The sequence below is a fragment of the Hemiscyllium ocellatum genome, chromosome 37, assembly GCF_020745735.1.
Source record: "Hemiscyllium ocellatum isolate sHemOce1 chromosome 37, sHemOce1.pat.X.cur, whole genome shotgun sequence".
Classification (NCBI taxonomy): Eukaryota; Metazoa; Chordata; class Chondrichthyes; order Orectolobiformes; family Hemiscylliidae; genus Hemiscyllium; species Hemiscyllium ocellatum.
The window spans coordinates 15,625,147-15,648,830 of NC_083437.1; the positions used below are offsets into that span (position 1 = coordinate 15,625,147).

At 45.3% G+C, this 23,684-nt stretch overlaps 1 protein-coding gene across 1 annotated transcript; it reads left to right on the forward strand.

The window, feature by feature from the left end:
• Positions 1-23,235, forward strand: c37h1orf50 (chromosome 37 C1orf50 homolog). Its single transcript, XM_060852036.1, has 5 exons — positions 1-383; positions 3,216-3,331; positions 18,000-18,086; positions 22,115-22,246; positions 22,838-23,235. The coding sequence occupies exons 1-5, from the start codon at positions 338-340 to the stop codon at positions 23,069-23,071; spliced, it is 615 nt and encodes a 204-aa protein (XP_060708019.1). The 5' UTR covers positions 1-337; the 3' UTR covers positions 23,072-23,235.
• Positions 23,236-23,684: the final 449 nt, after the last annotated feature.

Genomic DNA, 23,684 nt, shown 5'->3' on the forward strand with positions numbered 1-23,684 from the left:
TGAGCTTTAGAACACGTTTGTCTGTGACATAAAAGACAAAGTTATACAGGAGGGTGCCTCTCGCTGCCCTGATCACAGCCCGCAGCGATTTCCCAGCTTCGGGGGATCCCCGCAATGGATACAATTTTCACAGCTGGCTTTCTGTGAGGGGCCCCTCACTGACACGGCGTTCAGACTCACGGTCACAGCGCGGAGAGGGCTGATAGCTGCTGCTTTGTTCTAGGAGCTGGGAGGACAGCTCTGTCGGAGGAAAGCAAGGACCTTTAGACTGAAGCAGCAGTTTGTAATCAGAGTGGGGCCGGAGGGCAGCACAGAGAAGCCAGGACTGACAGCAACCATGAACCAGGCGAAACCTGAAGACAACAAGGCAAACAGCTCGGCTGGTAAGAGAGAAGCTTCAATGATGGATATACAGTGTCAGGGGATGTATCTGAAGTGGTGTCAATCTGAAGCTGGCCGAGACTGCAACGGTTCTGACAAAATGATAGCACAGCAGAATGGCTAACAACACTTCAAATTTACTTAAGGTCCTGCTCCACCTGGAGAGGGTCCAAGGGCAGATAACACATAGACAGCGCCAACACTCCCCGTATTCACACACAGACCATTAACACTCCCTGTGTTCACACACACACACACACGTGTGGAGGAGACTGGGGGTGAGCAAAGTTAAAAATTACACAACACCAGGTTATAGTCCAACAGGTTTATTTGGAAGAACTGACTTTCAGAGTACTGTTTCCTTCATCAGGTGGTAGTGGACCAGGATCATAAGACAAGAGAATTTATGGCAAAACATTAGTGTCATGTAACTGAAGTGATATATTGAACAAACCTAGATTGCTGTTAAGTCTTTCATCTTTTAGAATGGGTTGCAGGTTTTGGTTCATTCATATGTAAATCCCAGAACTTCTTTTAACTCACATTCTCGAGATAACTTAAGGTTTTATAAAAAAAACAATGAGATCTCAGCTCAGACAATGCATTAAAGGTGTGAGGTTAGAGTATGTCTGTATCCCAATCTTGAGCCAGACTGGTTCTGTATCCAAGGTGGAATTTTTAAAATATTACATGGACTGACTGCCTGCAAGTTGTGCATTTTTGAGCAAAATAGAATGCATCTGCAAATATAGTTCTGCAAATGTAAATTCACTCCAAAGACTTACATCTGTGTGCACGTACATGAGAGAGTGCGAGTGTGAGTGTGCATGAGAGTGTGTTTGCATGTGTGTGTGTTTGGTAAAGTGTGTGCATGCTTGGCATGAGAGAGGTTCTTTGTGAGTATGTAAGTGGGTGTGTGCATGATAGAGTGTATAGTGTAGTGTAACATGAACCCAAGGTCCCAATTGAGACCATCCCCACGTGTACAGAACTTGGCTATCAGCCTCTGCTCGGCCACTCTGCATTGCTGCATATCTCAAAGTCTGCCTTGGAGGATGGTCATCCGAAGATACGATGCCGAATGTCCCTGACCGCTGAAATGTTCCCCGACTGGGAGGCAACACCCCTGTCTGCCACAGAGTGGCTGAGCAGAGGCTGATAGCCAAGTTTGGTACCTGTGACAATGGCCTCAACCGGGACCTTGGGTTCATGTCACATGACAGGTGACCCCACTGCACCACACACACACACAATCTCACAGGCTTGTTCTCCATCACACTCACACACACACACTTTACCAAGCTTGCACACATGCCTATACATAATCTGTCATATGCACTCATACTCATACGCACACACTCACTCTCTGTCTTTCTCTGTCTCTCTCTTGTGCACACGCACGCGCACACATGTATAAGTCTATGGGGTAAATTTGTATTTGCAGAACTATATTTGCAGATACATTCGATTTTGCTAAAAAAATGCACAATCTGCAGGCAGTCAGTCCATGTAATATTTTGTAATTCCCACTTTGAAAATAGAACCGGTCTGACTCAAGATTGGGATCCAGACAGACTCTAACCTCACATCTTTAATGCATTGTCTGAGCTGAGATGTCACCTTTTCTATTTGAAACTTTAAGTTATCTTGAGAATGTGAGTTAAAAGAAGTTCTGGGATTTACATATGAATGAACCAAAACCTGCAACCCATTCTAAAAGATGAAAGACTTAACAGCAATCTAGGTTTGTTCAATATATCATTTCAGTAGTGTGACACTAATGTTTTGCTATGAATTCTGTGTCTTATGGTCCTGCTCCACAACTACCTGATGAAGGAACAGCACTCCGAAAGCTAGTGCTTCCAAATAACCCTGTCAGACTATAACCTGGTGTTGTGATTTTTAACCACGCACACACAACACTAACACTCCCCGTGTTCGCTCATACAGATAGCGTTAACACTCCCCATGTGCACACACACACACACACACACAGCGCTAACAGTCCCCATGTTCACACACAGCGCTAACACTCCTTGTGTTCACACACAGCGCTAACACTCCCCATGTTCACACACACACCGTGTTCACACTCAGACAGCACTAACAATCCCCCTGTTCATTTTGTCCATTAAGAGCTCCACACCAGTTCATTTAATGTTTAGTCTCTCACTTCCTGGGTCAGCTGCGATGTTGAAATGGCCCCTAGGGCTCTGACTGTCTTTTGCCCACAATTTCCATTCTTTAAGACTTTTCCATCTTCTCTCGTGAGATGTGAGCATCACTGGCAAGGTCAGCATTTGTTGTCCATCCCGAATTGTCTGTAAGGAAGTGATGTTAAGCCACCTTCCTGAACCACTGGAGTTTGTTCTGTTGGTACAGTTGCATTCAGAGGGCAGTTAAGAGTCAACTACACCACTGTGGGTCTGGAGTCATGTGTAGGCCAGATTAGGGAAGGGCACCAGATTTCCTTCCCTCAAGTACATGACTGAACCATGCGGGATTTTATGCATTAGGTTAATGAAGACCATTCCTGAGACTAGTTTTCAATTCCATCCCAATCCATGTGACCAGAAAAAAGGCTAATGATGTTCAAATATGGTTTGGGGTCAAAGGTCAGAGGTGACACCCAGCTGGTTTTGGATTTCCCGCCCTGTGGCTCTGGGACTAATGGTGTCAAATGGTCTGCTACCCAGTGGTGTGAGCAGTTGGCAGTGCAATCTGTGAGAGTCAGTTCCAACATGAAGTGGTGCGTTCCCCCCACTCCCCGAGCCATTGGGAGCAACGGGCACATTCCCATTCCACTTCCTTATTGGTTCATGTTTCATTTCCAGTGGCGCTGGTGGAGAGCAATGCCAACCCTGCTGGCCTGCAGCTGGTCAGCAGCTACCAAACCAATCGCGTCGGAGATCCTCTCGACATTGTAGCTCTGGCAGAGCAGATCCAGAAGGTAGGCACTCTTTTCCCCACTCTCTCAAACCTTCCCTTCCCATTCCGAGCCAGCAGCTCCAGGAGTCACAACACTTGTGGTTTCTCGTTTGTTTATTTTGGCTGTTGTTATGCTTAGCAGGCCTGCACCAGAATGGCGTTGTGGAGGAGTTTGACCCTTCACCTATATGCATAGACCCAAAGAATGCAGGAAGGATGAGCAACCATGTCATGGAATGAGCTGCCAGATGAAGTGGTGGAGGCTGGAACGATTGCAACATTTAAGGGGCATTTGGATGGGTATATGTATAGGAAGGGTTTGGAGGGATATGGGCCGGGTGCTGGCAGGTGGGACTAGATTGGGTTGGGATATCTGTTCGGCATGGACGGGTTGGACTGAAGGATCTGTTTCTATGCTGTACATCTTTATGAGTCTATGACTCTATGTAGGAGGCCATTCAAATGGAGTGTGACAATAGACAATAGGTGCAGGAGTAGGCCATTCTGCCCTTCAAGCATGCACCACCATTCATTATGATCATGGCTGATCATCCTCAATCGTATCCTGTTCCTGCCTTATCTCCATAACCCTTGATTCCACTATCCTTGAGAGCGCTATCCAACTCTTTCTTAAACAAATCCAGAGACTGGGCCTCCACTGCCCTCTGGGGCAGAGCATTCCACACAGGCACCACTCTCTGGGTGAAGAAGTTTCTCCTCATCTCTGTCCTAAATGGCCTACCCCTTATTTTTAAGCTGTGTCCTCTGGTTCGGGACTCACCCATCAGCGGAAACATGTTTCCTGCCTCAAGAGTGTCCAATCCTTTAATAATCTTATACATCTCAATCAGATCCCCTCTCAGTCTTCTAAACTCAAGGGTATACAAGCCCAGTCGCTCCAATCTTTCAACATAAGATAGTCCTGCCATTCCAGGAATTGACCTTGTGAACCTACGCTGCACTCCCTCAATAGCCAGAATGTCTTTCCTTAAATTTGGAGACCAGAACTGCACACAATATTCCAGGTGCGGTCTCACCAGGGCCCTGTACAGCTGCAGAAGAACCTCTTTGCTTCTATACTCAATCCCTCTTGTTATGAAGGCCAGCATGTGATGGTGATAAATGACGCTATAGACAGGGGGTTAGAACCTGTCCTCTATAATTGCAACCAAAGACTCTGCAGGATTGTGCCAATGGAAGGTAGCTCCTCATGGTGGGAGATGCATTCGGAGGGGGGAGGAGAAGGATTGCAATGTCGTGGTCCACGTGAGAACTAAAGGCAGAGGCAGAACCAAAAATGAGGTTCTGCAGAGGGAGTGTGAGGACCCTGGTTCTGAACCAGGGGACACAGCTTAAAAATAAGGGGTAGGCCATTTAGGACAGAGATGAGGAGAAACTTCTTCACCCAGAGAGTGGTGTGTGTGTGGAATGCTCTGCCCCAGAGGGCAGTGGAGGCCCAGTCTCTGGATGCATAATGAGATTCAGCAGGTTGAATATATCATGACAAAAGTGGAGTAAGAGAAAGGGTTTGTGATGTGTGGGGCTTGGGAATTTTGTGGTTCATGAGCGAAGCGTTGGTTTGTGACATGTTCCGGTAAAACGAAACTGAGATCAGTGCCTTGGTGGTCAAATTATTTGGGCAGTGAAAGATTCAAAGGTTGGGGTTTAGAAACCTGAACAGAAAAATCAAGGGCACTGTGCAAGCAGAATGGGATAGAGAGTTTCAGCAGTTTATTTTCCCTGGAGGGGAGGAGACTGAGGGATGACCTGACAGATGTCCAGAAAATCATGAGAGGTGTTGATAAAGTAGATCATCAACAGCTTTTCCCCAGGGTAGGGAAGTCTGAAACTAGAGGGAATAGGTTTAAGGTGGGAGGAGTCCCAAAGGGTGCACAGAGAGTGAGTGTTCAGGACGGGCAGCCAGAGGTAGTGGTGGAGGCGAGTACAATTTTGTCATTTAAGTAACATTTGGACAGTTACATGATTGGAATAGGTATGGAGGGATATGGACCAAACACAGGGAAATGGGACTAGTTTAATTTTGAAAACTGGGTGGTAGGGACAAGTAGATCCGAAGGGCCTGTTTCCATGCTGTCAACATGTATGACTCTCTGATTCTATTTACTAGGCTGATTCCTGGGATGAATAGGTTTGACTTATCAAGAATGGATAAACAGGACAGGCCTGTACAGAGTCATAGAGATATACAGCACGGAAACAAATCCTTCGGTCCAACTTGTCCATGCCGACTAGATATCCCAACCCAACGTAGTCCCATTTGTCAGAGCTTGGTCCATATCCCTCCAAACTCTTTCTGTTCATATACCCATGCAGATGCCTTTTAAATGTTGTAATTGTACTAGCCTCTGGCAGCTCATTCCATACACATACCACCCTCTGTGTGAAAACTTTGCCCCTTAGGCTTCTTTTATATCTGTCCCCTCTCACCCTAAACCTATGCCCTCTAGTTTTGGGCTCCCCGACTCCAGGAAAAAGACTTTGTCTATTTACCCTATCCATGCCCTTCATGATTTTATAAACCTCTATGAGGTCACCCCTCAGCCTTCGACGCTCCAGAGAATGCAGCCCCAGCCTGTTCAGCCTCTCCCTATAGCTCAAATCTTCCAACCCTGGCAACATCCTTGTAAATTTTTTCTGAACCCTTTCAAGTTTCACAACATCCTTCTGATAGGAAGGACACCAGAATTGCAAGCAATATTCCAACAGCGGCCTACAGCTGCAACATAACCACCCAACTCTGTACTCTGACCAATAAAGGAAAGCATATCAAATGCCTTCCTCACTATCCTATCTACCTGCTACTTTACTTTCAAGGAACTATGAACCTGCACTCCAAGGTGTCTTTGTTCAGCAACACTCCCCAGGACCTTACCATTAAGTGTATAAGTCCTGCTAAGGTTTGCTTTCCTAAAATGCAGTACTTCACATTTATCTAAATTAAACTCCATCTGCCACTTCTCAGCGCATTGGCCAATCTGGTCACGATCCTGTTGTAATCTGAGGTAACCTTCTTTGCTATCCACTGCACCTCCAATTTTGGTGTAATCTGCAAACTTACTAACTATACCTATGTTCACATCCAAATCATTTGTATGAATGACAAAAAAGTAGAGGACCAACACTGATCCTTGTGGCAGTTCACTGGTCACAGGCCTCCAAGTCTGAAAAACAACCCTCCACCACCACCCTCTGTCTTCTACCTTTGAGCCTGTTCTCTATCGAAATGGCTAGTTCTCCCTGTATTCCATGAGATCTAACCTTGCTTACCAGTCTCCTATGGGGAACATTGTTGAACACCTTACTGAAGTCCATGTAGATCATACCTACCACTCTGCCCTCATCAATCCTCTTTGTGACTTATTCAAAAAACTCAATCAAGTTTGTGAGACATGATTTCCCACGCACAAAGCCATGTTGACTATCCCTAATCAGTCCTTGTCTTTCCAAATACATGTACATCTTGGCCCTCAGGATTCCCTCCAACAACTTGCCCACCGCCGACGTATTTGTTAGAGTTTAGAAGACTGAGGGGTGATCTTACAGAAACATACAAGATTCTGAGAGGGCTTGATAAGGTAGATGTTGAAAAGAATCAATCTCAAACTAGGGGCCACAGTTATGGAAAAGGGAATATTCTTTTAAAACTGAGAGATGAAGCATTTTTGTTTATCTCCCAGAGGGCATTGAATGTCTGGAATCCTCTCCCTCCGAGATCTGTGGAGGCTAGATCACAGAAAGTATTTAAAGGTAGGTTTTGGAAGTATCAGAAAGTTAAGGACGATGAGGAACTGGTGTGGAGGAGGAGTTGAGGCCTGGGCCAGATCGGCCGTGATCTTGTTAAATGATGGGGTAGGGTTTGAGGGCTGAATGGCCTTGTCCCTGCTTCTATTTCCTTTGTTCTTATGATCTAAGTGCTATAGATACTCAAGATAAGGGCTTGTTGAAGTTAGGAAAAGCATATCAGCACAAATGAAGCCTTGTCTACCCAACTAAGAGCACTTGGTCAGGATAGTGGGGTATTTTCAAGTTAGCAAAACCTAACAAGTGGATTGTCAGTGGGATCATTACCGGGGCCTGAGCACCACAATCCATATTGGTCTCCTCAGCAGTGAGACCAAGAGTAATGTCTTTAACCTAGCCGAGGGAGACTGAATACAATTGTCCCTGCTGCGACTCGGGATACACTCTGAAAGTAGCCATGGCTTATGACATGGTGTTATTGCCATTCTGTGCTGTGTCCTTGCTCACTGGGCCCATGAATACTCACAATCAGAGTGAATCTCTACTTGTCACTCTGTTAACAATCCCTTTCTTATCCACTGTGGTACAGTACCTTTCTACTGCCAATCAACATAACCAAGGCTCAGAACCGGGGCTCCTATTACTGAGGACACTTCATCTCAGTCCTTCATCCGTTACAATCTGTCAAGCATTTTTGAGGAGACCGTATTGAGAAAACACCAAATGCTGAAGATCACAGCGGGTCACACAGCATCCGTGGAGAGAAAGTTAACGTTTCAAGTCCAAATGACTTTTCATCAGAGCTCTGATGAACGGTCACCTAGACTCAAAACATTAGCTTGCTCCCTCTCCATGGATGCTGTCTGACCCGTTGTGATCTCCAGCATTTGTTGTTTTCAGTACAGATTCCAGCATCTGCAGTAATTTGTTCCAAAGTACTTTTGAGGGTTTTGGTAATCGAGCACTTTTGCTGCAGAAAGAAAAACTCCATGGGCAAGAACATCTAATGATGGCTCCTTAAGTTAGCAAAGGAATGAGAGTGGTAATGAGACCAGTGCTGATCTGAAGAATAACTAACCATGAGAATGTTATTTGAGGATCACAAGGTTAGAAGCTGGGCTGGCTGCAGTGAACAAAAGATCTGCATTTATATATCGAGTAGGAGGCAGCACGCTAAGTTGGCTGGATTGCTGGTTTGCACTTCAGAGGAACGCAAAGAGTGAGGGTTCAATACTCCTACTGTCTGAAGTCCCCATGAAGACCTTACCTGCTCAGCCTTGCCTTTTCCCCTGAGACACAGTGAAACCCTCCACCAGTTGTCTCTCTTTTTCTCTGATAAGAGACCAGTGGTCCTCTGGGACAGTGGCAGTTTACATTTTCACAACCACAGTTGGTGAACATCTCAAAGGTGTTGAACTGAAAACAAAAAATGCTGGAAATCACAGTGGGTCAGGCAGCATCCATGAGTCTAGATGGCTCTTCATCTCGAAGGTCTTTACAGCCAATGAGGAACTTCTGATGCTGTAACACTATATCAGGCTGTGCACAGCCAGCTCCCACAGATGTTAAGATGTTAACGACTAAGTAACTTTTTTTCTGTTGTTGATTGAGGGGCAAATAATCATCAGGTACGTCACAGAACAACCAAGTCATTACACAGGAGGCCATTCAGTCCATCATGTTTGTTCCCATACTTGGGGAAACTCTCCTGCTCTTTATCAAAACAGTGGCATGCAATCTTTTACAACCGCCCCCCCCCCCCACCCCCGAACCAGCAGATGGAATGTCAGTTTAGTATCTTAGCTAAATTTCAGCCCCTTCAACAATGCAGCCCTCCCTCAGTATCACACAGGAGGCTTGAATGGGGACTTGAACCTGGAATTTTATGATTCAGAGGAGAGGGTGCTACCATCCGAACCACAATGGAGCGTATGAAAATGTTGGTGGTTATAGATCAAAACAAAGGCAAACAGGACAGTGTGCTGCGATGGCTCGTTGTATGTCAGGGACTTGTGGAATATGATACGGGGAGATTTAATAGAAACTTACAAGATAATACATGGCTTGGAAAGGGTGGACGCTAGGAAATTTTTTCTGTTAGGCGAGGAGACTAGGACCCGTGGACACAGCCTTAAAATTAGAGGGGGTCAATTCAGAACAGAAATGCGGAGACATTTCTTCAGCCAGAGAGTGGTGGGCCTGTGGAATTCATTGCCGCAGAGTGCAGTGGAGGCCGGGACGCTAAATGTCTTCAAGGCAGAGATTGATAGATTCTTGATGTCTTGAGGAATTAAGGGCTACGGGGAGAATACGGGTAAGTGGAGTTGAAATGCCCATCAGCTATGATTGAATGGCAGAGTGGACTCGATGGGCTGAATGGCCTTACTTCCACTCCTATGTCTTATGGTCTTATGATATGTAGGTGTGAGGGAGAGTGAGTGAAGTATGCCTTTGGTGTACTACCTCTTATCACCAGCAGGAGGTTTAAAGTGATAGTGAGAGGTGTGGCTGGCTGCATTAAGGCCCAGGCCTCTGCCCTTTCCCTCCATAACTACAATCGGGTGGAGTTTTTTTTAAACTAGCTGGGCTGTTACATTTTAGAAGAATGTCCCAGATTTGTAGTGTAATTATACATTCTTGCTATCTGAGAATTTAGAGGCGTTTCCTTTAACACCAATAAGAACGTTATCGAGGGTTACAATAAAAACAGTGAGATCATCACTAAAGATCCCCTATTAGAAGTCCCTAAGAAACACGATTTTAGCTCTAAGCACTAATTTTAGCGGACAATGCCCATGTACAATACAAATTAATATACTTCACACGTCTAGATTTCTGTAACACTCACGTGATTCTATAATGAATGAGGAAAAAGAAATACTCGCACATTCAACTTTTTGTTTAGCAGTTTAACTGAAAGTTGCACAAAATGTTCAGCTTCACAGGCATGTACAATAGCAGAAACCTGAAGTGTACTGATATGCGAGGGATCTGGCTGTGCAGGTCCACAAATCACTGAATGTGGCTCAGTGGTTAGCACTTATCCTAACAGCACCAGGGATCTGGGTTCAGTCTCAGCCTCGGGTGACTGTGTGGAGTTTGCACATTCTCCCCGTGTCTGTGTGGGTTTCCTCTGGGTGCTCCAGTTTCCTCCTGCAGTCCAAAGATGTGCAGATTAGGTGGATTGGCCATGCTAAATTGCCCACAGTGTCCAGGAATGTGGGTTAGGTGGGAAATACAGGGTTATAGGTTAGCAGGGTGAGTCTGGGTAGGATGCTACTCAAAGAGTTGGTTTGGACTTGTTGGGCCAAATGGCCTGTTTCCACACCGGAGGGATTCTATGATGATTCAGTCTTTGATAAGGCAGTAAAAAAGGCCTGTGGCATGATTGCCTTCATTGGAGGGGGCATTGAGTAAAGGGCTAGACAAGTTGTACTGCAGCTTTGCAGAACTTTTGTTAGGCCAGACTTGGAATATTGCGTACAGTTCTGGTCACCACACTACCAGAAGAAAATGGATGCTTTGGAGAAGGTACAGAAAAGGTTTACCAGGATGTTGCCTGACAGGGGGGATTTTAGCTATGAAGAAAGGTTGGATAGACTGGGATTGTTTTCACTGGAACGCAGGAGGCTGAGGGACTACATGATAGAAATTTATAAGATTGTGAATGGCATGGATAGAGTGGAAGGTATGAGGCTTTTCCCCAGGGTGGAGGGATCTATTACTAGGGGACACAGGTTCAATGTGTGAGGGGGGAGTTTAAAAGAGATGTGTGAGGCACGTTTTTCACACAAAGGGTGGTGGATGCCAGGAAGGTGCTGCTAGAGGAGGTGGTGAAAGCAGACACAACAGCAGCATTCAAGAAGCACCTGGACAAATATATGAATAGGAAGGGAATAGAGGGATACGGATCCTGTAAGTGAAGACTGAGTATGGAAGGGCAAAATGTGTCATTGCAAGCTTGGAGGACCGAAGGGCCTGATCCTGTGCTATATTGTTCTTTGTACCCTGTGCACATATAAATATTAAGGTCACATGCCCATCTTTTATTTACAAATCAGAAATGATTCTTTACTCGGCTTCCAAGGAAGGCTAATAATGAAAGTGTTGGATATGGGAGGGTGAGGCGCAGTGTGGGTTAGCTCAGTTTATTAAATAGTTGGAGTGCAGTGCAGACGCTAGTGAAGTTGCTATCCTCAAACTATACATCACCAACTACTTTGACCTAATGGACAGAAATGCCTTTGGAATTTTATGGACAATGTGTTGGATTAGCACAAGGGAAGAAGGTGACAAAATGACTGATGGGAATTACTTAAAATGTGCAGAGAGGAAGGAGCTGAATCGAAGGCTTTATGCAAATTATTTAAAAATATAATTGTGTTCCTCTTTGTCATTTGATTCTGGATTCTGAGGGCCCTAAGCTCAGAGCATTAGGGTTACCCTGGTGGGGAAAGGGTTTGGAGTTGGTAGCTGAGGAACAGGGCGAGAGATGGGGTGGACTGGGGTAGCCCTGAGATTTTGAGTGGATCAGGAAGTGTGAAACCTGAGGCTGCACAGCTCCATATTGGGAAAGAGAAAACAAATATAATGCACAATATAACTTCATAAATAAAACCTGAAATGCAACCTACAGCAATTGTTCTGGGAAATGCATCTAGGAAAAGCAACACTGCCACCTAGCATTTAAAATACAAGGACACACTGAACTGAACATGATATCCAAGCTGTGTTGAAGTGTGACAATCAGGAAATAGACTCTAGACTTTTAACAGAGATAAGGTATGATTGTGTTACAGATTGTACCGCTGAATTCAATATCCTGTTCTTTCAAACCAACTAACCGGTAGGCCTTTTATGACTGCTGATATGATTTATTTGAAGAAGGGATGAGACCTGCATTTTTATAGCACCTTCAGATTGCTTCAGAACAAACCTCCAGTCCAATCACTTTCCTAATGTGCAGCTAATTTGCATGCAGCAAACTCCTACGAATTCCCATGTAATTAAAGAACCAGATCACTTGTTTTTGGTGATATTGATTGAGGATTGAGTACTAGCCAGGAAACCGTTGGGAACTCACCTGCTCCTCTGTGAAAGAATACTGGGGGGAGTTGTTTGTGTGTCCCCAAGATGGGGCCTTGGGCTTGATATCAGCACCTCTCTATCATAGTGGCGCTCAGACAATGTGACACAGGTCTAGGTTTTCTGCTTCAGTTTCTGCAGTGTGTTTTAAAACTTTCTGACTCAGAGGCAAGCACAAACCCTTGTGAGCTACCGTTGCCACCTGATGATTGGACATGAAAAATAACACGACCCAACTTTTGGTTTCCGGTGGTTTGTTGCAAGCCGCAGTGCATTTCCTTTCAATTCTTGAACGGGTGCATGTCTGCCTTGTCAGCCAGGCGCTGGACTGAAACAGCTTCTTAAGCAGAAGTGAAACTTCCTTTTCTCTCTCCACAGTCATGCAGAGCAGGTCTAATCACGCAGAGAAAGGCAAGAACATAACCTTCACTTATCGTCTGTTCAGAACATCGCAGAGCGTGTCACATACAACGAAGTAGGCAAATATATCATCCAATTTGTACACAGAACCAGCATTTATATAGTGTCCTTCATGACTTTGTCAATTTACACCCCATTTACCCATTTTAATATGTAGTTGCTGCTGTCATGGTTGTGTAGAATTTAGAACTTCATTGTGTTTAGATTGAAAGGCATGTGCTCCAGGACACTGGGACAGCTTGTACTGTATTCCCTTAATCTTTAGCAATCACCGGAAAGGGCAAGGGGAGCCTCGATTTAGCATCTCCCTGAATGCTTCAAAACTGCACAGAAAGGTCAGTCGAGGTCATGCTACAGTAGAGGGTGCCAGTGAGGTTTGAACTCTCAACGTTCTAACTGACAAGGAAGTGGTTAGGACACACAATATTTGGTAATGACCCCCACTTTGTTTTGAGCTAAAATCCATAATTGTATCCCACAGGCAATCACAAGGTTACCAGAGAGGTTGGGATGTTGAAGCCCTGTGTTCCACTTTTTTATCATGGTGGGGGTCACTGGCTAGGGCCAGCATGTATTGCTCAGAGGGCAGTTAAGAGTCAACCACATTGCTGTGGGTTCGGAGTCACATGTAGGCCAGCAGTTTCCTTTCCTAAAGAACATTAGTGAACCAGATCGGTTCTTCCAACAATCGGTAAAAAATTCTCAGTCATCATTAGGATCTTAATTCCAGATTTTTATTGAATTCAAATTCCTCCATGTGCTGGTGGTGGAATTTGAACCTGGGTTCACCAGAATATTACCTGGGTCTCTGGATTAGTAGCTAAGTGATAAACCACTAGGCTATCACCTCCCTAATCCGTTGATCATCTTCCTAAGTGTAAAAACAATGACTGCAGATGCTGCAAACCAGATTCTGGATTAGTGGTGCTAGGAGAGCACAGCAGTTCAGGCAGCATCCAAAGTGCAGTGAAATCAACGTTTCGGGCAAAAGCCCTTCATCAGGAATAAAGGCAGTGAGCCTGAAGCGTGGAGAGATAAGCTAGAGGAGGTGGGGGTGGGGAGAAAGTTGTATAGAGTACAATAGGTGAGTGGGGGAGGGGATGAAGGTGATAGGTCAGAGTGCCTGCCATGCTGTTTCCTCAGTGCAGTAGTCTTGGCAATTCGGAGCTTCATCCGGAGGTTCACTGATGACGTTATCTAGTATGGTGACGAAACGTCTGAAAACAAGCCTTCTAGCTCAGCGAGCAAACTTACATCCAGAACCTCAACCTGAGCTACAAATCTTCTCAAAACAGTCTTGCCGTTGTCATCCATTTTGAGGAGGGGTTAAGACAAGGAGCTGTAAAACAAGAACTGATAGAATAATGGAAGCCCCCATGATAATGACGTTGCCTGTGCTTTTGAACAGTTTGCAATGAAACATTTAGGCTTTATATCCGGATGAAGCTCTGAATTGCAAGACTATTGCATTGAGGAAACAGCATGGCATGTTAACTAGAAGGGGAACTGAGTATACTGAGCCTCTATTCCCTAGAATTTAGAAGACTGAGAGGTGATCCCATGGGAACGTATGAATTTTTTTAAGGGACTTGACAGAATAAGGTTCCGAGAGAGAATTTGTGTCGAGAAGTAGGAGTCACAGTCTCAGAAATGTAATGTCCTCACACACAAAGGTCTATGAGTCATTGGAATTCACCAAGCCTGCAGAGCTCAGTCGCTGAGTATACTCAAGATGTGCAGGTGCCGGTGTTGGAGTAGGGTGGACGAAGTTAAAAATCACACAATACCAGGTCATAGTCCAACAGGTTTATTTGGAAGTGTAAGCTTTCGCAGCGCTGCTCCTTCGTCAAGTATATTGAAGACAAAGATTGTTAGATATTTGGATATTTACAGATATGTGGCTAGTGCAGGGAAGTGAAGCTGAGGTAGATCAGCCATGACTGTAGTGAATAACAGTGGAAGCTGATTGAGGTATTCCTGCTCCTACTTCCTCTGTTCTGATATAAAACTTTATTTAAGGAGAGCCATGTGTGAATATTGTTATATTTGCAAATCCATTGTGAAGAATATCCTTGACCTGTAAATACTTGCATGATTGGCAGCATAATTAAAATAGTATGAATGCTCAATAACAGAAGATTTGAATCTCTGTTGTTCTTCCTGGCTTCCAACCAACTGACTGAAATGGCAACTCCCATTGTGGTATACCCCCTGCTTATGAAGGTGTTCTGATATACCCTCTGCTTATGAAGGTGTTCTGGCTCCACCCAGGGTTTGTTTTCTGGCTCACAGACTGTTATACATTAATCACTGGATGAGGTAGCAACCATTGATGTTCCTCTGATTAAAGTGGCACGTAATCTTGCTGTGACCTGTTCGTGCCTAAAGCATTTACTAACGATGTGTTGTCCTGCTTTCAGACAACAGGGATATCCAGCCTCCTCTTCAAACTTATATTTGGGGTTTGAGCAATGATTGGAAAGGCTATAATTTGACATTCATCACAAAATCCCTGAAAAGGCCTTTCCTTAACGCTGTGTTAGCTGATACAGCTGAGTGTTTTTCTAAACCATTTCATAGAGTGGAGCATGTCCAGGTGGGTTTATGGCATTGTAGACAGGTCAGACTAGGGCAGTACATCAGCTTTCCATCCCTAAAAACTTAGTTGGATTTTTATCAGCGCATTTGACAGCCATAGGCTATTGATTCCACTTTTTTTTATCTTTGTCAACTTCAAACTGCCATGGGAAATCAACTCAAGGTCTCTGGGGGAGCAGACTCCCCCTATGAGGTGGACAAAATCATTAGTCACATGACACCAGATTATAGTCCAACAGGTTTATTTGAAATCACAAGCTTTCAGAGCATTGCGACTTCATCATCTGATTTCAGGTCAACCCATTGGACTATAACCTGGTGTTGTGTGACTTCTGACTTTGTCCAGCCCAGTCCAACACCAGCACCTCCACATTATGGCTCGCCCTATGGGGAGAGAGGGAAACAGCCTACTGAGTTGGATAATCAGCTAAGATCATATTGGATGGGGGAGCAGGCTCAGAAGGCCAAATGGCCTATTCCTGCTCCTATTCTCTGGATCATTGGACCAGCTAGTCACTGGATTACTAACCCAGTACACTGCACCACTGTGTGGTTTCAAACTCAGAACTACCTCTTCTCAATACAACTTCCTGTTCCTTCCATCTATCAATTAAAATGAGCTTTTCAGATGCAAACTGAATTCCCTTTTTAAAATGAGATTGAGGCTGCATCAACGATAACATCACATTCCTCCCAGCCTCTCCCTGATCTTATCTCTTGATGTTCCTTCTGTCCTGCCTTTCGATTCTGTGCGAAGGCGCTGAAGGTTTCTGTTCTGCCGCTGTTATGTACTTTGGGTGTTTTCCAGTCTGCTTTTATTTTCAGTTGCATGTGGTTGCAAAAGTGGGAGAAGAAAAACTTTTCAAAAACTCCCCGGTGATGAACCCGCCCTCGCTGCATGTTGAACCAGCTGCGTTACCCACTCCCCATGTGTAGGCCTGCTCAATTGGCAGATGACCCAAGTAAATCCTGTTGCTCAGACACGCATTTTCTGTCAGCTGGTTATATTGTTTCTTCTCTGCTCTGCCTCCTCCCGAATCCCCATGCCCAGTTGTAAACCCTACATTATACATTGCTTCCAGTCTCTTAACTCGGTGCAGAAATTAGACCCACACAAAAAACTGAAATTGGTGGAAAAGTTCTGGCAGCATCAGTGGCGAGAAATCAGAGTTAACGTTCCGGGTCCAGAGACCGTTCCTCAGAACTGAGGATAACTCGGAAAATGTTGAGTATATGCAGAAGGTAGGGTGGGGTGAGGAGTAAACGATAGGTGGTGATAGAGCACAAAGAGAGAGAAAAACAGTTGGACAGACAAAGGAGTGGATAATAATCTGGCAAGGAGGGTGAATAGCTAGTAATGGGGACAGTTAGTGGCTAACAGTGGGTTGTGTGTAATAGCTGCAAATGTGTTGCTGGTCAAAGCACAGCAGGTTAGGCAGCATCTCAGGAATAGGGAATTCGACGTTTCGAGCATAAGCCCTTCATCAGGAATGAGAGAGAGTAGCCAAGCAGGCTAAGATAAAAGGTAGGGAGGAGGGACTTGGGGGAGGGGTGATGGAGGTGGGATAGGTGGAAGGAGGTCAAGGTGAGGGTGATAGGCCGGAGTGGGGTGGGGGCGGAGAGGTCAGGAAGAGGATTGCAGGTTAGGAGGGCGGTGCTGAGTTGAGGGAACCGACTGAGACAAGGTGGGGGGAGGGGAAATGAGGAAACTGGAGAAATCTGAATTCATACCTTGTGGTTGGAGGGTTCCCAGGCGGAAGATAAGGCGCTCCTCCTCCAGCCGTCGTGTTGTTATGTTCTGCCGGTGGAGGAGTCCAAGGACCTGCATGTCCTCGGTGGAGTGGGAGGGAGAGTTAAAGTGTTGAGCCACGGGGTGGTTGGGTTGGTTGGTCCGGGCGTCCCAGAGGTGTTCTCTGAAGCGTTCCGCAAGTAAGCGGCCTGTCTCCCCAATATAGAGGAGGCCACATCGGGTGCAGCGGATGCAATAGATGATGTGTGTGGAGGTACAGGTGAACTTGTGGCGGATATGGAAGGATCCCTTGGGGCCTTGGAGGGAAGTGAGTGTGGAGGTGTGGGCGCAAGTTTTACATTTCCTGTGGTTGCAGGGGAAGGTGCCGGGGGTGGAGGTTGGGTTGGTGGGGGGTGTGGATCTGACGAGGGAGTCACGAAGGGAGTGGTCCTTGTGGAACGCTGATAGGGGAGGGGAGGGAAATATATCCCTGGTGGTGAGGTCCGTTTGGAGGTGGCAGGCAACTGGAAGCTCAGAGTCTTTTCTGTGGGCAGAAAATAGACCATTGACTCACAGTGGGGAGCTGCCCTCAGTATTTCTGAAATACCAAATCCATGTTTACAGTAAACCACAATCGGTGGATGACAAGGGAATGAATTAAGTACTTGCAGAATTGTTTTGTTTTACAAGCTCTGAAATAACCTTAAAATTACATCATTCTGGGTGATATTGAGTAGCGTTTGCTCTTACAAAGGGTTTGAACAATGTGGAACTCAATGATCCCAAAGGGCTGTCGCAATAAGTTCAGAATTTCAAGCCTGTGTTCGGCAAAAGTATTATCGGTTATGGAACTAAAGCAGGTGGGTGGAGTTAGGTCACAAATCAACCATGATCCGGTTGAATGGCAGTACAGGTTGGAGGGGCTGAATGGCCTGTTCATGTGTGTACGATTACTTGCTAATGGAATGGGTGAATTACTGTCTGGGGGATGGTCGCTATCCAGTGTTCAGGCTGGCAGACCAATGTGGGACAAAATGCCTCGGTGAACTTAACTTCAAACTCTTACAGCACTAAATGTAAGTCCTTGTATTTCCAGGCGGATGAGTTTGTACACGCCAATGCTTGTAATAGACTGACTGTGATCGCCGAGCAAATCCAGTACCTCCAAGAGAAAGCCCGAAAGGTGAGAGGAGTCTTCGAGTTCTGTATCATCTCGCCCCCTCCCACCCCACCACCACCCGTGCCATTTTATTTTTAGTCTTGTCCCAATACTTCAGGTCCTTGACCTCACTTGGTTAACCTGGCTCTGACAGATGCCTGAAAGGAAGCAAGAGGAAATTTAATGTGGTTCTAGGTTGACCTATGCACAGGCATTGTAAATGCGGCTTGTCCACATTCCCAAATAGAATTGGGGGTCACTTGGATAGCAGAGATCACAACTGTAATTTTAACTTGCTGACTCTCCATTGTCAGTGTGTTTTACTGGGATACAGACTGAGCAATGTCTGGGCCTTGGGGACAGGGTGGGTCGGGCTCTCAGACTGTTGGCAATCAGAACAAAATGATGGTATCTGACCTTGAGGGTCACCAACAGCATCATTTACACTTGTCTCTGGTGACTGTGCCATTAGTCATCGAGGTCCGGAACTCTGAAACACCCTTTCCAAATGTCATCACCTCTCTGCTTCTTTCTCCTGCTTTAAGACTATCTCTTTTGGTCGTCTGTGCTAATAGATTTTTTAAATTCAGTTTGCCTGAATTAACAATCTTATCTTTGGGCACTTCATTACAACAAGGTCATTATTTAAATGCAAACTGCATTTAAATGAGAGATACTCTTTAGTCTTCAACCTGGCACCATGAGTTCCCAAGGCCTTGGCAATGGGCAGTCTGACCAGTCTCTCGTGCCAGGTGTGACTTTGGAAACCAGGGCCACTGAAACCCAGCACTCAGAAACCTGAAAGGGTAAAAGATGAAGTCGACTAAACATTTGCTGACATTCTTTAGTTAATTCTTGGTCCATTTCCCAAAATAAAGAACTTCAAACTCCACCTATTGTGTATTTTGTTCACCCAATGTATACAGTGTGTGTGAGAGATAATGGCCTGGCAAGGTCTCCCCTTCCCCACTGTGGGCAGCACTGGCACTGTCACTTTCCCGAGTGCCACATCCCTGAATGCAGCATCTTGATGTTCATTGCAACAAGGTCAGCCAAGTGGACCTCATAGAATATGAGTTCCCTGATTGGGGAACCTGGTCCAATCAGGGAGCCCTGGCTGACAGATGTAAGCAGGAGTGTTGCTATAGTCGGTGTGCTCCTGCTGGTACTGAGGTGGAGAAGAGGCGTTTCTTTGTCTCTTTCCCCCTTTGTTTAGGAAAGATATTTGTTTCTTTTTTGTTTGGGTTTCTTTATTGTTTGTTCGTGTTTGTTTTTTCTTTATTTTGAGCTATGCCAAGCTATTTGGCAGCCACCACCATCGCTGCTGCTGCTGCAGCCTGGGGCCTGTATATTACAAAGAAAAAAATAATTTTAAAAAAGTATAAGCAGGGGTATCAGGGGCTGTGCTCACTCCAGGAGCAGGCTCTGAGGGAGCTGGGTCAGTGTCATGTATTGTGTATAAATGAAGGGCGACTCGGTGACAGGATACTGGCCTTCATGGAGATATTTCAATGGCCAAGAGAATGCCATGCCTTCCTATGTGGCAGCAGGCTGAGTGTCAGCTCAACAGTGGCCCAACGGAGAAGAACGCCCAATATTGTATGCTTCCTGAGCCAAACGCAAAGACACCCAGATAAAGAAGCAAGGTTTGGCGGTCATCTTTGGTGTGAGGACGTTCCACCAGTACCATTGGATGTAAATTTACAATAGTAAAGGATTAGAAACCTCTGCTCAGGCTACTTAGAGGACAGGATTGTGCCACCCATAACCTCAGGTCAAATCCAGCAATGGGCTCATATTCTGAGTGTGTACAATGACAAAATGGAACACCATCCAGGAGGGCCAAGTCCAAATGCAGATGCTTTGAGCCGCATCCAAACCCTGGAAGAGTTTGTTCTGGTTTAAAACTTTCCAGTCACCGTGACAATATCAGATTGTGGATACAGACAGATTCCATCCTGGCAAAACCAAAACAGCTGCTGGTGATGGGGGAAACACAATGGCCCCCACAACCAGAGTTGAAAACTTTCTGGATCTGGTGAGACTAGGCCACTACAGAGAACAGCATACTATTATGGGGAATGAGAGGGATTGTCCCGATCATAGGTCACCGCCAGCTACTGGCTGATCTCCACCAGGGTCATCCAGGGGCTTCCAAAATGATGATGTTGGTAAGATATTATGGCTGGTGGCCAGGATTGGATGCCGATGTGGCCGTATTGGTGGGACAGTACGCAGAGTGTCAACAAGGACAAAAATTAAATGCTGCAGCTCCCCCCACCCTGACATTTGAGGGACTAGCTGGGTAAACCCTGGACTTGGTTACACCTCGACAATGCTGGTCTTTCTTGGGTTCTACCTTTTGTAGTCACTGTGGACGCCTATTCAAAGTGGTAAGAACTATATAGAGTTCATTCATCAAACGCGGGGGAGGGGTGATGATTGAAAAGCTGCAAGCATCTTTTGTAATACACAGATTCCCAGTGGGGTTGGTCACAGACATTGCGCCATCATTCACCAGCAGTGAGTTTGAGTATTTTGTAAAGTTGAATGGCATTTGGCACGTAAGGACAGCACCATACCATCCATCGTCCAATGGTCTGGTGGAAAGAGCAATCCAAACTTTGAAGGCAGGCTTAAGGAAACAGCCTATAGCTTTACCAAATTCCAACTGTCCCAGTTCCTGTTTGATTATAGGACCATCCCTCATGCAACTACAGAGATAGCTCCTGCAGAGTTGCTAATGAGGAGAAGATTGCACACCATGCCACCATTAAACAAGTTCCCTGATTGGACCAGGTTAACAGCCCCAATCAGGGAGCCTTGGCTGACAGATAGAAACAGGAGTATCTGACTTGTGTCTGTAGTGTAGTGGTCATCACGTTGGCCTCACACGTGAAAAGGTCCCCAGTTCGAAACTGGGCAGAAACTGCTTTGCTCTTCAACTGCAGCCTTTTGAGGGATTTGATGGCCTAGTGGTATTATCACTGAACAGTTAATCCAGAGACCTAGGTAATGTTCTGGCGACCCGAGTTCAAATCCCACCACCACAGCAGATGATGGAATTTGAATCCAATAAAAGTCTGGTGTTAAGAGTTTATCACACAGCATTGCTCTCTTTGATGTGAAGGGCACTGCTTGTCACTGGCAAAAAGAAACAGGAGTATCCCCCTTCACTGTTTGATCACGAGAAAAAGAAAAAAAAAATTTAACTCTATTGGAAAACTACAAGAATAATCGATACAGTGTCTAATTAACTGTTCCAATGTAGTACATCCCATAAACACACTCCTTGACAAAAAACAAAATTCAGAGACAAAGATTTGTTTCACAGGTAAACCAGAAGCAGAGAGAAACCCCAGTTTCCAGCTGTAACTGAGAAAATAGGAAAAAAAGAAACAGGAGTATCAAGGACGCTGCTCCTTCTGAGAGCTGGCTGTGCTAACTGGGTCAGTATCATTCATTGAGCAATGTAACTAAAGGGTGACTTGGTGACAGGATACCAGCCTTTGTGGAGCTGTTTCAAATGTCACATCTCTATGCCCTACCCCCTGTCTTCTGTTCCTGTCTACACTGGGAATGTCTGATTTCACAAGCAATGATTCCAGTGCCTACCAGGACTGGTATAGCTAGATTTTTTATCAGATATTTTAAAGTGATAAAAGGTTTTATGTGTGGAAGATGCTGTTTTGGTAAAACAATTGAAGCCAACACAACACAGGCTGCCTGTGAAGATCCCCTGAGCTGCTAAGTGACCTGCTGCCCCTCAATTTGGACTCTACTGAGCTCCCAGCATCTGGAAAATACATGGGCATCAGGTCATTGGGAACCTTACCATCACTAAGTTCCCTTCCAGGTCACACAGCATCTTTCACCACTGCTGGGCCAAAATCCTGGAACTCTATCCCAAACAGCCAGATCGCCTGCTTCAGCTTCTCTTACATTGACACGAATTATACTTAGTGTTTTCCCATCTTCACCATCAGTGGCAACATCATTTATAGTACTGCTCCTCAATGATCCGATCTGGTGTAACATTTCATTCTGCCCAGGTCCTGGAAGAGGCCAAGAGGGATGCAGATCTCCATCACGTTGCCTGCAATGTTGTGAAGAAGCCAGGCACAGTGTACTTCATGTACAGGCGGGATTCTGGCCAGCGGTACTTCTCCATCCTTTCACCAAAGGTCAGCTGGGTTTAAATATTTCCAAGGAAGGGGAAGGACATCCACATGTGTTGCAGCCTGGTTTGGAGTGTATGACCTATAAGGACAAACTTGGATTGTTTTCGCTAAAGTGTCAGAGGCTGAGGGGTTACCTGACAGAAGTACATAAAATTATGAGGGGTATGGATAGAGTGGATAGTAGGTTTCTTTCCTAGGGTGGAAATGCCAAACAAGAGGAGGGATAAGTTTAAAGTGAGAAGGGGAAGATGAAAAGATGATGTACAAGGACAGTGTTTTATACAGATATGGCAAGTACCTGGAATGTCCTGTCAGGGGGAGGTGGTAGAAGCAGATATGATAGCATCATTTTAAGAGACATATGAACAGGCAGAGAATAGAGGAATATAGACCATATGCAGGCAGATGGGATTAGTTTAGGGCCGCACAGACATAATGGGATGGAGGGCCTGTTCCTGTGTTGTACTGTTCAATGTTGAAAGTACTTCCTTGGCACGTGAGTGCTTTGGAATGGCCTGAGGCTGTGAAAGTTGTTGTATATTCAAATCCTTGATCTTCTTATTGAACCTGTTCTTTATTTATGATTCACATTAGGAGTGGGGGCCGAGCCCACCTCATGAGTTTCTTGGTGCGTACAAGCTGCAGCCTGACATGTCATGGACACCGTACGAGGAGATAGAGAAAAGAGATGCCGAAGTTGGTCTCATTAAGAAGCTCCTGACCCAGCAGCAGACACTGCCACACAACACCGAGCCCAACTTCCAGGGACTCGAGCCGATGATTCTCCCTGCCAGCAAGAACAACCTCAAAGATCCAAACGCGTCCTGAAAAAGCGGCTTTGATTCCAGAAAATATTGAGTCCTCTGGCAGTCATGCGGGATAATTTTAAAACCTTGTTTCATGCCTATTTCTTTGTAATTCATGGTTCCATTTTTTTTCAGCAACACAGCCTGGTAATGACTGAGCGCGCTAACAGTGATATTTTCATTTGACTTCCCTTTTGTTTGTTTACATCAGAGGGTCGGTAGTATTCTATGTATATGAAATGGGCCAGCGTTGTAGAAAATAACACCAGGGATGAGCATAAGGACACAATAAGCATTTACCTGCTAATATCAGCGACAGCAAACCTGGTTAAGGGAAGGTTCCATATTCCTGCATGATGCCAAACAACACAAATAGTTAGAATCACCTGAGGTTCTCAGATACACTGATGAACTTAGCAAATTGGACTAAGTTACTATTTTACTTATCTACACTTTGAATGTGATAACAAGGGACCTGTTTATAAATTGCTCACCCCAAAGGTATCACTATTGTTAATTGTTATGAAATAAGAATATTAAAAATAAGCAATAGGAATCCATACAGTCCCTCAGGTCTGCTCCATCCATTCATCATGGCTGAGTTTTATCTCAGCTCCCCTTTTCTGCTTGTTACC

Bases quoted from the DNA above. Each gene is read 5' to 3' on its own strand.
- c37h1orf50 (XM_060852036.1), top strand. From the start codon at position 338: ATGAACCAGGCGAAACCTGAAGACAACAAGGCAAACAGCTCGGCTG. The intron at 384-3,215 runs GTAAGAGAGAAG...TTTCATTTCCAG, and splicing joins CAAGGCAAACAGCTCGGCTG to TGGCGCTGGTGGAGAGCAAT. The intron at 22,247-22,837 runs GTCAGCTGGGTT...GATTCACATTAG, and splicing joins TCTCCATCCTTTCACCAAAG to GAGTGGGGGCCGAGCCCACC.